Raw genomic sequence first — 13,208 nt, forward strand, 5'->3', positions numbered from 1 at the left:
ACCTTTAGAGGACACAGTACATAATAAATCTGGTTATTTTAAGATTCTCTTAACCAGTGTCCTTAAGATTCTGTTTCATATAGAACAAATGTATTAGTTATATCAAATTATACTATTTTAATATTAAATTAAATATTGTTTTAAAAATATTACAAATTTGGTGCTACAAACTAAAAATACGAGAAACAAATAATGATTTGAATTAGAGAATAGTAAAGTAAGTTAATTTTATTAACAATGCTACAAACTAAAATATTATTTCAAAAACACCCATTGAAGTAAATAGAAAGTGTTAGTTATATTATATATGTTGACATTACTAATTCAAAGGATAGTTTTTCCCACCATTTCATGTATGTAAGATGTTTTGGGAAAACTCATTCTCTAAGATATACGTATTTCAAAAATTTTATTGTAGAATACATATCATGCATTCAAGAAGTGTTGTCCTAAAAATTTCATTATGAAAATCTCATCTTAAAAATTCTATTCTAGAATTTGTTTCAAAATTCTTATTTCAGAAATTCTAGAAAGTCATTTCCGGAATATTTCTGGAATATGTAATCAGAAGTACTTTTCCATAAAATAAAATTGTGAAGATACACGAAAAAATTGTGAGACTGCAGAAAGTAAATACCCAAAAGATAACAAAATTAACTTTTTAACAACTAAATTTTGATAATTTTTTTTATAACCCAAGCCATCTTCTAATTAACTTTCTATTTTTTTAATTTTTTAATTTTTCTATATTCCAAAATTATTCAAAAAATATTATTTCATGTTATAAAAAAATTATTAAAATATTGTCCTTGCCACATAATTAGGTTTATCTCAAAGTCATAGTTAACATTGAAAAAAAGAATAATTTCACATCCACTATCTTCTTTTAAAATAAAATAATAGTATAGCTATTATAATGATTGCATAATATATCAGGTTGGTCGAAACATCTTAGTAAATATTATAAACCATTGAACCAAAATGAGAAAATTACACTAAAGTCAGGAATTACAATCGTAGAATTAAAGTCATACTGAATATAACCAAAAACCATATTAATATCAAGTAATAAAGACTACAAACAAAATCCTTTATATAAGAAACAAAGATCAGACATTAGGTTAAATAAAAGTGACAAAAAAAAAAAAAAACACTGAATACTCTGGTAAAAAATCTTAATAATCCGTAGCTAGAACACTTGTATTTCCTAATTTCTTTAGAAAAGACTTTAAAGAACACTTAAAAACGAAAAGCGTAAAATTCAACGAGCTGGGTTAAGTACAAACCCTGGCAGTAAAGAATGGCAGAGATCTCGGTTCTAATCTCGAAATAAATACATTGGAATCCCACTTTCTAATACTAAGGAAATATTACCAAATACTAACATATAGTATTATAATTAATTAAAAATCTAAAAAAATAAATAAAACAGAAGTTAACAGGCATCAGAAAGGTACAATGCCGTAACAGGTAACAGATTTTTCTGCAGAGTACCGAGTCATTGCAAGAACTCATCAGACATCTAACCTAATCAGCTGTCATAATATTCAGATGAAACTTATCCACAAAAATAAAATGAAACTGCTTACCAGAGGAAATTATTAGTATAAAAAAAGTTTAGATCAGATTGTGTACAGCTCTGCAGGGTAAAAATTGGCTCGATATACATACATTAAATAGTATGTATATTTATAGAAAGTTATATATACAGAAATGATATGCATCGCATCAAGTAAATTAAAAAGAACCAAAATAAACAAATGCATGCATAGTAAGATACTCAACCAAAAGACATTTCTTCAAGCTCGCAGCCCAATACAAAACTGAGCAAGCAATGGCCTCGAGACTCAGAAAACGGAGCTATGAAAGAAATAGAAAAGCCACAACACCCCTAGCCTTATCTCTCAAGGTTGGGTAAACAGCATAATATCACATCAACCCTCTGCTTGGGTGCTGTCATGCTGTTCTTGTAGACATGCAGAATACACCAACGACATCCTCCTTACAGGCAATGAGGAAATGTTTGCCAGGTTCATGTCTCTTCTCCTATAGGCCATGATGAAGTGCTTGTCAGGTTCATACTCGTTTCTTTCACGTTCTACTTCCAACTTTCATGCAAATATCTACTGTATAACAACTGAAATATTGGAAGACCTAAGACGTTAACAACCGGACCCCACAATAGATGACTGGTCCTCAGGATTGACAACTGCTTCAGAGTCCATTTTGCTGGGTTTAACTTCCTCATTGATTGGAAGTCCCATTTTGGGTGAAAGCTTCTTCACCTCCTCAGCAGTATAGATGAAAATTTTCCTCACAATGCTACAAAACTCACTGCAGTAAAAATGCAAGACATAATTTAATATACACAAAAAATTGTAAAATGTGATGCCACAAATAAAGTGTCCAAGTAAATATATGCTAGTCTCAAATAATCTTACAGCCACGGGTCATCCCCAACCATCATCATATCGTCTTCATTATCAGTGTACACAACCTGCCATTTTTTTGTGGATCCACAGAGTTCATCTTTGATGTCAAACATTTCTTCCAATTTCCTTAGCAGATCCTCATATCCATCAAACCGTGTTAAATCCACAGCCCTTCCAACTGCCATACCTTGCATGTGAACCTGGAATAATATGAAACGTGTATTATAAATAGTTTTATTACTAATATCAGGAGGTAAAAGTAATCATACAGATCTGTAAAGTGAAGATGCTAATATGCAATATATATTACTTCACATACAGACAACTAAATTTGAACAAAACAAAATTATGCCAACTGCCAAGAATATTACAGGATTGTAAACTGAATTTGAAAATCAGAAAATTATGCCAACACCAACACAAATAAATAGTACTACCTTTGTGCAGCTTCTTATTTGCCTGCTCTGAGACTCCTGGGGAGACCGCAGGCATGATTTTTCGGCATCACAACTTACCGAAGGAATATCAGATCGATTAATATTTGATGGTTCGGAATGCTGGTCAGACTCAGCATCCAAAGATGGAAGAGGGCCATCATCACCCACCCTTCCTGACAAAGTGACCATTGGTAGGCTTTCTTCCCCATTACAATTGTCAAGTAACTGAATCCCAAAGAGCCTACAGCCATTTGCAGTCCCATGCCTCTTCTCTCCAGATTCTTTAAGTGCTACAGGTGAAAAAGATTCTGTAGAGTTTTCTGTCCTATTAGACCAATATATTGATTTGTTGGAAGCAGAACAGTTCCCACCAAAACCAAGGAAGCCAGTTGCAGTAGAATTGAATTTGGCTGACGGATAGATGTCTCGTCCGTGTTGATGGTCACGATAAGAGAATGGTGCAGAATCAAGTGGTGATTTCCGTACACCTGATCCACACGAAATAAGAAAATTTGAGTCAAACCAAACACAAATAAAACAACTTTATGGAGAAATTATGTGTGGTCAAGCCACCTTGCAGAGAAGAATCAGCCATTGAAGGAAGAATGGGAGGCCGTGATCTCTTGTTTCTTTGGGAAGGCTGGGAATTTGTGGGAGGGGTAGACACAAGTGGCTCCAATTCCCATGGAGAAACTCTATCAGGACGCAAAATAGAAGATGGTTCATCCCATTGAACCTGAAATACAGATGGATCATCAGACTAATGAACCCAAAGCTGCTAGGTAAATTTAAAATCCTAGTAATTTATTGAGGTATCAGCATGTTGTCTTCACTCATCATGAATCTGAGCCAGTTTATGGCATCTAAATTCAGTTTTTAAATAACATCTCTTTCCCCATGGGTCAGTGTCCAACCGTCAAGGAAATATCATTATTACTAGATTGTTCCATACACAAAGCATCACCTTTACTTACCTCTATTGACCAATTTAAAGAGAAGGAAGAATAATTTCTGTTTTTTGACTAACCAAAATTAAAACATACTCGGAAAGCTTTTAAAGTATTGAATTCCACCAGATACAAACTACAAAAGATAAAAAAAGAAAAAATAAATAAATTGAAGTGTAAACCCATACTAACCTTTAATGATCGCCACTCAGAATTAGTCCAGACTGACGATTTATTATCTCCGACACCCACAATCGTACCACTGAACCTGAAGAGGGGGGAGGGAGTTGAATTGACAGATTGTCTAAAATCAAAATATAAATTTTCAAAACAACCAGGTAGTTCACCTTCTTTCAGGAACTTCATCACCCTCAAATCTCATTTTGAATCTCATTCCAACAGAAAGTTTATGACTTTGAGCTTCAAGATACTTGTTGACACTCACAATAAACTCAGACCGGCTAGTTCTACAAAAATAAATATTAAAGTAAAGCAACAAAAGCAAACTTAAATATCATCCGGGTAAAATTATTTCATCAATAAAGAAAATAGTCCACTAATTGTATGAAGGCGGGCATACAAATGTACAAATACAAGAAAACACAATTATATGTTAGTTCAAGGTATCATCAACGTTAGCAGGACATAATGAGTTGGGCAAGAACACCATCACTGATAAGACTTATCAGATAACTAATAAATTCATAGCATTAAATACGATACCTGGGCTTGTAAAAAACAGAAAACAAGGTTCCTGTGGCAATGGCATGAGATGCAGTGGCAAGAACACCCAGATGCATACTATGACTAGATATAACAGAAGATGGCATGTTGCCTTGCTGTCTCATGAGCCTCCTAACTCCAACACGCAGCTCTCCATTTTCACCCCTAGAATTGCATACAAGGAAAGTAAAAAACCATAACCATTAACAAAGGGGGAAAAAACCAATGAAAAATTTACAAAACTTCAAGTAAACAACTTGCCTTAAGAATATAAATGCATCACCAGCCACTAACTTTTTGGAACTGACAAAGACACTCCACCCAGTAGTCAGTAAGTGGCGCCTGGGTTGCCCTGCAGATTACTCAGCACAGTCAGGAACTTACTGACATTATGAACATCAAAGCTAATTTCATCATCTCATATTATACAGGTGGATAACATAATATCAGGGTGTTCCAGTGAAAACCCACAAAGTAATGATGTCATCCAGATTTATGAAACAGAATCTTTCTTAGAAAATCCACTACTGAGTAAAATCCATTCACTGTAAAATTGAATATAACAGACCATGTGAAACGTTATCATTAAAGTAAAATATACACCCCAAAAAGCAAAACCCGAGAGAAACTCTATATTGTCAGTTAGAGAAAGATGAAGCTCTATCTAGCCTATAGGTCAGCTAGCAATAGGAAAAAACATGGTAATTGAATCGTGAATCGTATCGTGTATCAGAAAACTTAAATTTTGAATCAGGAATCGTATCGTGAATCGTACGATTCATAAACATTTTATAAACATTAAAAGAATGCAGTTTATACTTAAATATATAAGATAGATAAATATGTAAAGAGAAAATTAATAACAAAACAATCTCATAATCAAATAGAGTGGTTGTATCTATGTGTATCTACCACAGAGTTTCACAATTTCAGCAACATGGCCTTCAAAAAACAATGTGATTGCTGCATAAGATTCCTTCAACTATACTTATATGCTACTAAACAAATTATGCATTATAACCATCCAAAAAATAAGTGTTTGCTCCTTGTATCCTAAACAACCTAAAAAAAATTCTATTCTAATCATTCATTGTTCATCCTCATCCTCTCTAAGATTTACCACCATGTGACCACTGTACTACAAACGCACAAGCTCAAACCCACTGAACAAACGAACAAAGGCATGCACAGATGACATGGAACCACCACTGCAACATCACGTAACCAACACTGCACCATTGTGCGACCACCGCAACAAACAGAGATGACGTGATCACGAGAGGCAAGGAGAAGAACATGTTTTCGAGCACACTAACCTTAATAAGTAAGGTTAATCAGTTTCAATGTGCGAAAAATAAAGGGGGAAAAATTAGGGTTTCAATTTGGGGGTAAATCAATAGAGGGAAAAACTAGGTTTTCAAATTGGGATAAATTCGTATCGTGAATCGAATCATGATTCACATGATTCAGACTCGTATCGTACGATACAAGTACAATACGGGAGTAAAAACGATACAACTCACGATTCGTATCACCAAAGACCTGAATCGTTTCGTATCGTACGATTCACGATACGAAACGTACGATACTTACTACACTGGGAAAAAGTGATACCACAAGTATTACAGAAAAAAGTGATACCATATATACAGGAAACAAATCCCTTTCTAAGTACAACTCTACAACAAATTTTGTAATAAGCACGCAAACGTCCCAATTTTTATTTTTAAGTTTTGTTGTACTTGAGATTAAACAGTGAAAATATATTTGAGGGCTTAAGAGAGCTTTCTCATGTTCCTCATATTTATAGATATGAAACGCAGATACAAAAGACTGATTAATCATCATAGCTATAACTAGGTGCAGGGATTATCCAACACTCAACCCCCTAACATAGGCATAATGCTTGCCTAGGTGCAGTCATTATATTCAACCTACAGTAATATGCAATGCCCACGCCCTTTAATGGGTTTTCATGATAAAACAGCCCAGAGATTGGGGTGGGGATAGGGATGTCAACAAGGCGGGTAGCTCCCACGTAACCTACCCGCTGGATGATAAATATCTGCTTCGTACCCATACCCATATTCATCGGGTATCTATTATGCGGGTACCCGCATAACTTTTTAATATCCACGGGTACCCGCAGGTATTTACAAAAAAATAAAAATAAATATTTAACATATTTTAATCATAAATTCAAATAAAATACAATACATAACATTCATACATTTCAAACAAAGTCCAAATAACCCATTTAAATAGTGTTGAATGACATTTTACAAAGAAATGATTTTTTTTAAAACTAATTCAATAAAAAATAACTCATTTAAAATCAATATTTTAATATTTTAATCATGTTTATTTATTGTTTTATTTAAATTAGAATATAGCAGGTACGAGTATACACATACCCGTACCCGCTCTGTTAACATGCGAATACTCGTACCCATAGGTATCCATTTACAATATCTATTTCCTACCTGTTGCGGATACCCATGGGTACGGATTTTTTTGACATCCCTAGGTGGGGGGAGTTGTAACCTATTTACCTCGAAAAATATGTCTAAAATGCCATTCATTGCCATGCAGATCAGTTGCAACCAATTCTTGCCAAGGTGGCTGCTGCGTCATATCCTAAACAAAACACGCAAAATATATAGTAAAGGAAAACTGCAGATGATCACAACGATCAAGTGTGTCCAATGACTTTTAGAAAGGCAAAAATTACTAACCAGTGGTGGCAGACAATCATCTGCATGTCTTCGAAGAACAGAGAAACCTCCATGAGTGCTAGTGTCAGATGCAGTGAGAGTCTTGCAAAATGAATGAACACTACATCTTGGAGGTTCTGGTAGAGGATTGTTAGGGCTTGTCACCTCACTTTGCTAAACCAAAAAGACAGAAAATAAGAAATAAACAATGGGAATAAAAGAACACTGAATGGGCGTGAAAAAAAAAATGAATGGAAAATGTGTTGAGCGATAGTCAAAAACAACATAACATGTTTAAATATAACAACCATGTCAAGCAAAGTATAAGTGCGCACTCACATCTGCGTCAGGAAGCAAAGTTATTTGTGCGTATACTTCATCTGTTTCAGGTTCAGCCTACATGACCAGCATGAATTTAATCAGAGTAATGTTCATAGTAAAGAACAAAATTCAAAATCATAAAAAAAAAAGTGTATGGTAAGATTGCATAAGAAAATAATGACTCACTCGAAGATGAACATTGACCACTTTACATAATATTTTAGAAGGCAGATTAAAGGAAGGCATTTGCTGCTCCAATCCCTGATTCATAGATGCCTCGAGCTATAAAATAAAAAGCACGTGTAAGATAAAACAACAAAAAGCATTTAAAAGAGTCTGGAATGATGGATAAAAAGTTACTACTAAATTATAATTTGAAATGCTATTCACGAAAGAAACTGGTTCCTGACTATGTAATAATCAAAAGCACAAACGTAAACAAATCAAACGAGTACAAACTTATGTGATGCATGCAGAAGAAATGTGACCAGACACAACTTGTGCAGGTTTAAAACTCAACAAGCAGCATACGATACACAAATAATATGCACAAAATATTGTTATAAGGAAACATTGAAAGGTGAACGATGTCAGCACGAATAAGATCCTAAATAGAAACAAAACAAGTAAGCAAAAACATGGTCCGGAGCAAGGACGAAAAAAAGTAGTGGCGCATGCATATCACTTCAATAAAAGTCAGAAATTAAGAGCAGATGCCCGGGCAACTTGTACCTGTTCCATATGACCTTGGGGGAAGTAATAAACTCTCTCCCCTTCACGCGGAAGGGTGACAAGGGGTCCAGCACAGGCATGCCACAATTCCTTGTATAAAGCATCATTGGTTGCACCTATAAAACAATGACAACACATGAATAGGTCATGGATGACCCAAATTGCCAAAAAAGGAGAAATATATCATTGGACAACCACTGAAAGGTTATAAATGCTTCTTGAAATTAAAAAAAAAAATGCTAAAACTATCACTTATTAGATTATATCATTTTATTGAAGCTGTAGCAATAGGTGGCATCAACAATTTTATGAAGAAACATATAACGGTGAAGGGAGGCTTTTGCAGGGCAAAATGCAGCTCACAGCAAGGAAAACCCTATTACGTCCTATGCAACTCAAAACATATTATTATATTTAATATACGGTAGCAGAGCAAGCATGCGCGCGCGCACACACACATATATGACGGTTGAGTAGAAGAGGCAGAGAGTAGAAAAAGCAGAGTAGTGAATGAGGGATTAATGAATGAGAAATTATGAGAAACAGCATTTGCATTCAATGTGAATTAATTATTAACTATTATAAGGAAAAGGAGGAAACACGCAGAAGAGCATAGCAACAGTGAGCAAATATGAATAAGAATAGCAAGCAGTTAGCAATGAAATCAGTAACAGAATAGAGGGAACCTGGTGCAGCGGAAGCCATGTCGAGAAGAGGAGAGATGAACTGTTGCAGTATTGTGTGCCCTAACTATTCGATGAGATGATAATTGCGACGAGGAAGAACGAAAATGGTGAGGGTGGATGGATCCAGTCCACCCGATTGCAGAAGGCAGTGGGTAGGGCTAACGAACTGAAAAGCACGCACAGATCGAAATTCAATCGCCGATATGGTCGTGTTTGGTTCAAGCCGACACCAACCTCTTTCTAATTCGATACAATACACTGCACCACACGATACTATTACTACTACTACTCTCGGGCCTTATTTATTAGTAAGAGAAAAAATCAACGGGATTTGACGCGAAATAAATTTTTATTTCACATATAGAAATTATTAGTTTCGTGAATTGTGATGAGACAGTCATGAAAACAAGTTTTTAGTTTTAAAAAAATTATAATTGAGAAATTATATTTTGTTAGTCTTTTAAAAATAACATTCTTGTAAATAATATTTTAAAAAAATTGGTAAAAATTCTCATAAAAGTGAAAGTAAAAATCCTTTTTTTTTTCTAATTGAAATAAAAAGTTTTAAAAAATCTGATATTATTTTCATTAAATTATTTAATGAAAAAAATAAATTCTTAAGAATTATTATGTCACACTAACTAGTGCTATGCATTATGTATACCTCTTGTGATTGTGGGTTTATTTAAATTTTTAGTTTTGTTTCTGTACCAAAAAACTAAATTTCGTGTTTTAACATTTGCTTAGTTCAATCAACTAATTTTTTAATTTAAATTTATCATATAAAAAATCGTAATATTTGATACAAATTATGCTAATCTTGTTCACATATTTTATTTATATCACTTTTTATTATTATGATTTTTTTTTATAGTTATAAACTTATTATCTTAACATACATCCTCTACACTGAGAGATTTTTTATTCATCTCCCCAAATAAATTAGTTTTTCACTCTTAGATATCCATGTTTGTATTTATCATTTAGATTTTAGTTTATTTTTTCTTACTTTTTTCCTTTTATCTCTTCTACTAGTTTATCATTCACTTTTTTTTTTTTAGAATCTAACTTAAATTAATAGTTTAAAGGTTAAAAAGTTGAGTTTGTTTTATCTTTTTATAATTTAACTACTGATAATTGTCTCTATGACATCATAAAACATAATAATTTAGATACTTATCAAGAACTTAATTTGTTTTCATTAAAGAAAAAGACCCTCTTTACCTACTTTAATGAACGTTCTCTTTTGATAAATGAAAAACAAAGAAACTAAGAAAATCACGTTGTTTTGCTGGGAAAAAGAGAAAGAAATCAGATGCACAACTATGTTATTATTAAGGAGCTCAATCATGACATTTGAAAATCCAGAATAATCACAAGGACTCATTTGGCTGAGCCTAACAAATGTTGTTAAGCTACACTGGAGCTTGAACCAGTGAAGAGGTGTTTACATAGAACTAATAGTGAAGGGAAACCTCAAACCTCAGAATATCAGAGTACAAAAACAGAAAAACTAGAAAAGAAGTCTATGTGACTAAGCCCAGAACACTTGACTGAATACCACCCACATCACTCTATAAAACAATATCCTCTCCTCTGAATAGATCACCAGAAATCTAGATAGAATAGGCTCCTTCCTTATATAAAAATCTTTAGGGATTATTGAGGGACAGGTGTAAACTTGGGGTGCCTTAATGGTAGCTAGAGGGGATGTTTGGCAAAAAAGTACTGAACATTAAAGCAGAAATTTATTCTAGCAGGTGTAAAGGAATCAGATATAAATTTCCCTAGGTTCTAGAATGCAGGGTTGCATCTAGATCTATCTATAAGAATACTTCCAGAGTAATGATTCTTGACAAATTCTAGGTAAATGAGGAAAAATTAAAATAGAATTTAGGAAAGGGAAAGAACGTCCAAACTTGTCACTTGTGTCTAAAACTGTTAAAGTGGGTGAGAACATGTGGACTAACCTGACCTACCACGGGTCGGGTTGGATTGAAATTTTTTTATAAATTTTAGTATGGGTTAATTTTTTACCTGGCCCATAAAAAACCTGGCTAACCCCGGTGGAACCTGTGATGAGCCGGGTTAGCTCACCTACCCATTACACAATTTTGAAGGGACAAAGTCTAAACACATAATCAGGTGGAAAGATGGAAACACATTGGCCAGAAAGAAAGATCAACTTTTGAAATAGAAAAAAAGTGTTATTTTTAATCAAAATGATTTGTTAGCATAAGATGATATGAATAGATTATGATTGTTATAATATAAACTCTTTGCGATATCAAAAGAGTTTTATGTATAGAAGAGCTATGTAAATTTTTGTATATGGGTTAGGACACCCCAAGTTGTCATATTATTTATATATTTTTATCGATAAAAAAAAGTTACACAATTTTTTTGTATTTGGATTGAGTTAGATTGTTTTTTTATATTTGATGATGAACATATTGGATTGTCAAATACAAACCTAATATTTTTTTGGTTTTGGTTTATATTTGATGATGAACATTATTTTGGGTTGTATTTGAATTTATTTAGATTTTAATCACAATTATAATTTAATTTTTTTTAGATGGAAGAAAATAAATAATATTTTTTTTAATTAAATGAGCTAGTGAGCTAACCCATTTAACCCACCAACTTACAGTGGGCTGTACCAAGTGACTTGATTTAACAACACTACTTGTATCTATTATTAATTTCAATAACTTTTCTAAATTAAAGTGTGGTCAAATACAACAAAAGTATCATTAGTATCATTGTAGTATAAATATTGGTAATTGGTGCTGGAATTAATTGGTAATAAATAGTTATTCTAAAAAATTCAACCAATATTTAGACAAGACAATAGAATAATTCGAAACAGTTTAAAACTGCCCTCTCTCTCTCTGCGATTAAGTTTGCTTTGTATGCCAAAGAAAGGAGCAGATCAAATCTTACTTTCTGATTTATAAATCAAAAAAACAGCAAGAAGAAATAACAGTAGGATTAGAAAGCAAAGGCAGGCAGCAAAATTACAGCAGTAAGAAGGTATATCGAATCCAGATTTAATTCCTCAAAACTTCTCAAATAGCATGACAAGGAAATCAGCAGAGAAGTACTGGGGACTATGCAATGTAGCAAGGACTTACAAAAGTGATAGAAATAAAACAAGCTTTGCTATCTTTAATTGCATCTAGCCAGTTTGCAGAGGATCCTTACAACCACCTGTCTACTTTCTATGAATTAGAAACCACACCAAATGCAAACTAATATCTCCACGAAGGAGACAACTTCAAATAAAACAAAAAAAAGGTAGAAATATAATTATATATATATATATATATATATATATATATATATATATATAGGGTGCATGAAGTCATTGCCAAACTTCAACCCTACTTAACAAAATTTGAGGACTTCTCACCTTCAAACATTTCTCTTGTACCTCAAAAATTTCTATTTTGCTCTCGCAGTTAAAAAAGTAAAAGAAATAAAGTAAAAGAGAAAAGAAAGAGTTATTGTGAACAAAACCAACAAAAAATAACGAAACGAATATCAACATCCATTTCATATTTTTTTTGAAGTGGATGTCGACATCCGTAATGTATATAAAACTACAAAACTAAACTTCAATGATAACAACAATGGAATATGATTAAAATGGGAATGGATACTTACCTGGAAGAAAAGAACTTTGAAAGATTAATGAAACAAAGAGGGTGAAACGAAACAGAGAGAGTGAAAAAAATAAAACATAAGAGGAAAGTTGGGAGTGCGGGCTGAAGCAGAGATAAAAAAAAAAGTTACTGGTAACACTGTAAATTTTGATTTCAATATTTTCGACCACCACGGCATATAAATTTATAAGAGAGAAAAACGTAATTATTTGAAGTACAGGATAAAGGTTGGGGTGCAGGAAAAAACCCCCTTTTGCCATTTCAGTCCTTCGCTACAATTCTGTTCGTTGGAAATAAAAGATCCTAGTGACGAAGGGACCAGAAGAAGATTGGAAGCTAAATACATACTTTTGACAATTCAAAAATTATATTCTATATTTAAATTACATAACCCAAAATGTTAGTGTTATGAGTCCACAAAAATAGATTATGAATTTTATAATCACTTGTACAAATTCCAATTCTAGAGGCAGAATCTGAAACACTTGAAATGGGAATATTCGTCCCAGATTTTACTATCCACTACTACGAATTCTATATTCTTAAAT

General features: G+C 33.1%; 1 protein-coding gene across 2 annotated transcripts; it reads right to left on the minus strand.

Moving 5' to 3' along the window:
- Window positions 1-1,571: 1,571 nt before the first annotated feature.
- LOC114188019 (auxin response factor 1-like) lies at window positions 1,572-9,284 on the minus strand. 2 transcript variants are annotated; one of them, XM_028076496.2, is made up of 14 exons: window positions 8,993-9,284; window positions 8,307-8,422; window positions 7,761-7,856; window positions 7,593-7,649; window positions 7,275-7,427; window positions 7,092-7,176; window positions 4,801-4,891; window positions 4,540-4,704; window positions 4,164-4,283; window positions 4,009-4,084; window positions 3,443-3,605; window positions 2,870-3,357; window positions 2,442-2,632; window positions 1,572-2,334 (listed from the first exon to the last, which is right to left on the minus strand). In XM_028076496.2, exons 1-14 carry the CDS (start codon window positions 9,009-9,011, stop codon window positions 2,163-2,165), a joined length of 1,992 nt encoding a protein of 663 aa, XP_027932297.1. In that variant the 5' UTR covers window positions 9,012-9,284; the 3' UTR covers window positions 1,572-2,162. The 2 variants fall into 2 exon arrangements, with proteins under 2 accessions (XP_027932297.1, XP_085530811.1); XM_085674685.1 differs by lacking the exon at window positions 8,993-9,284 and having other exon boundaries at window positions 8,307-8,459.
- Window positions 9,285-13,208: the final 3,924 nt, after the last annotated feature.

This window comes from Vigna unguiculata, chromosome 6, assembly GCF_037176805.1.
Source record: "Vigna unguiculata cultivar grain cowpea cultivar isolate G323 ecotype 2 chromosome 6, ASM3717680v1, whole genome shotgun sequence".
Taxonomy (NCBI): Eukaryota; Viridiplantae; Streptophyta; class Magnoliopsida; order Fabales; family Fabaceae; genus Vigna; species Vigna unguiculata.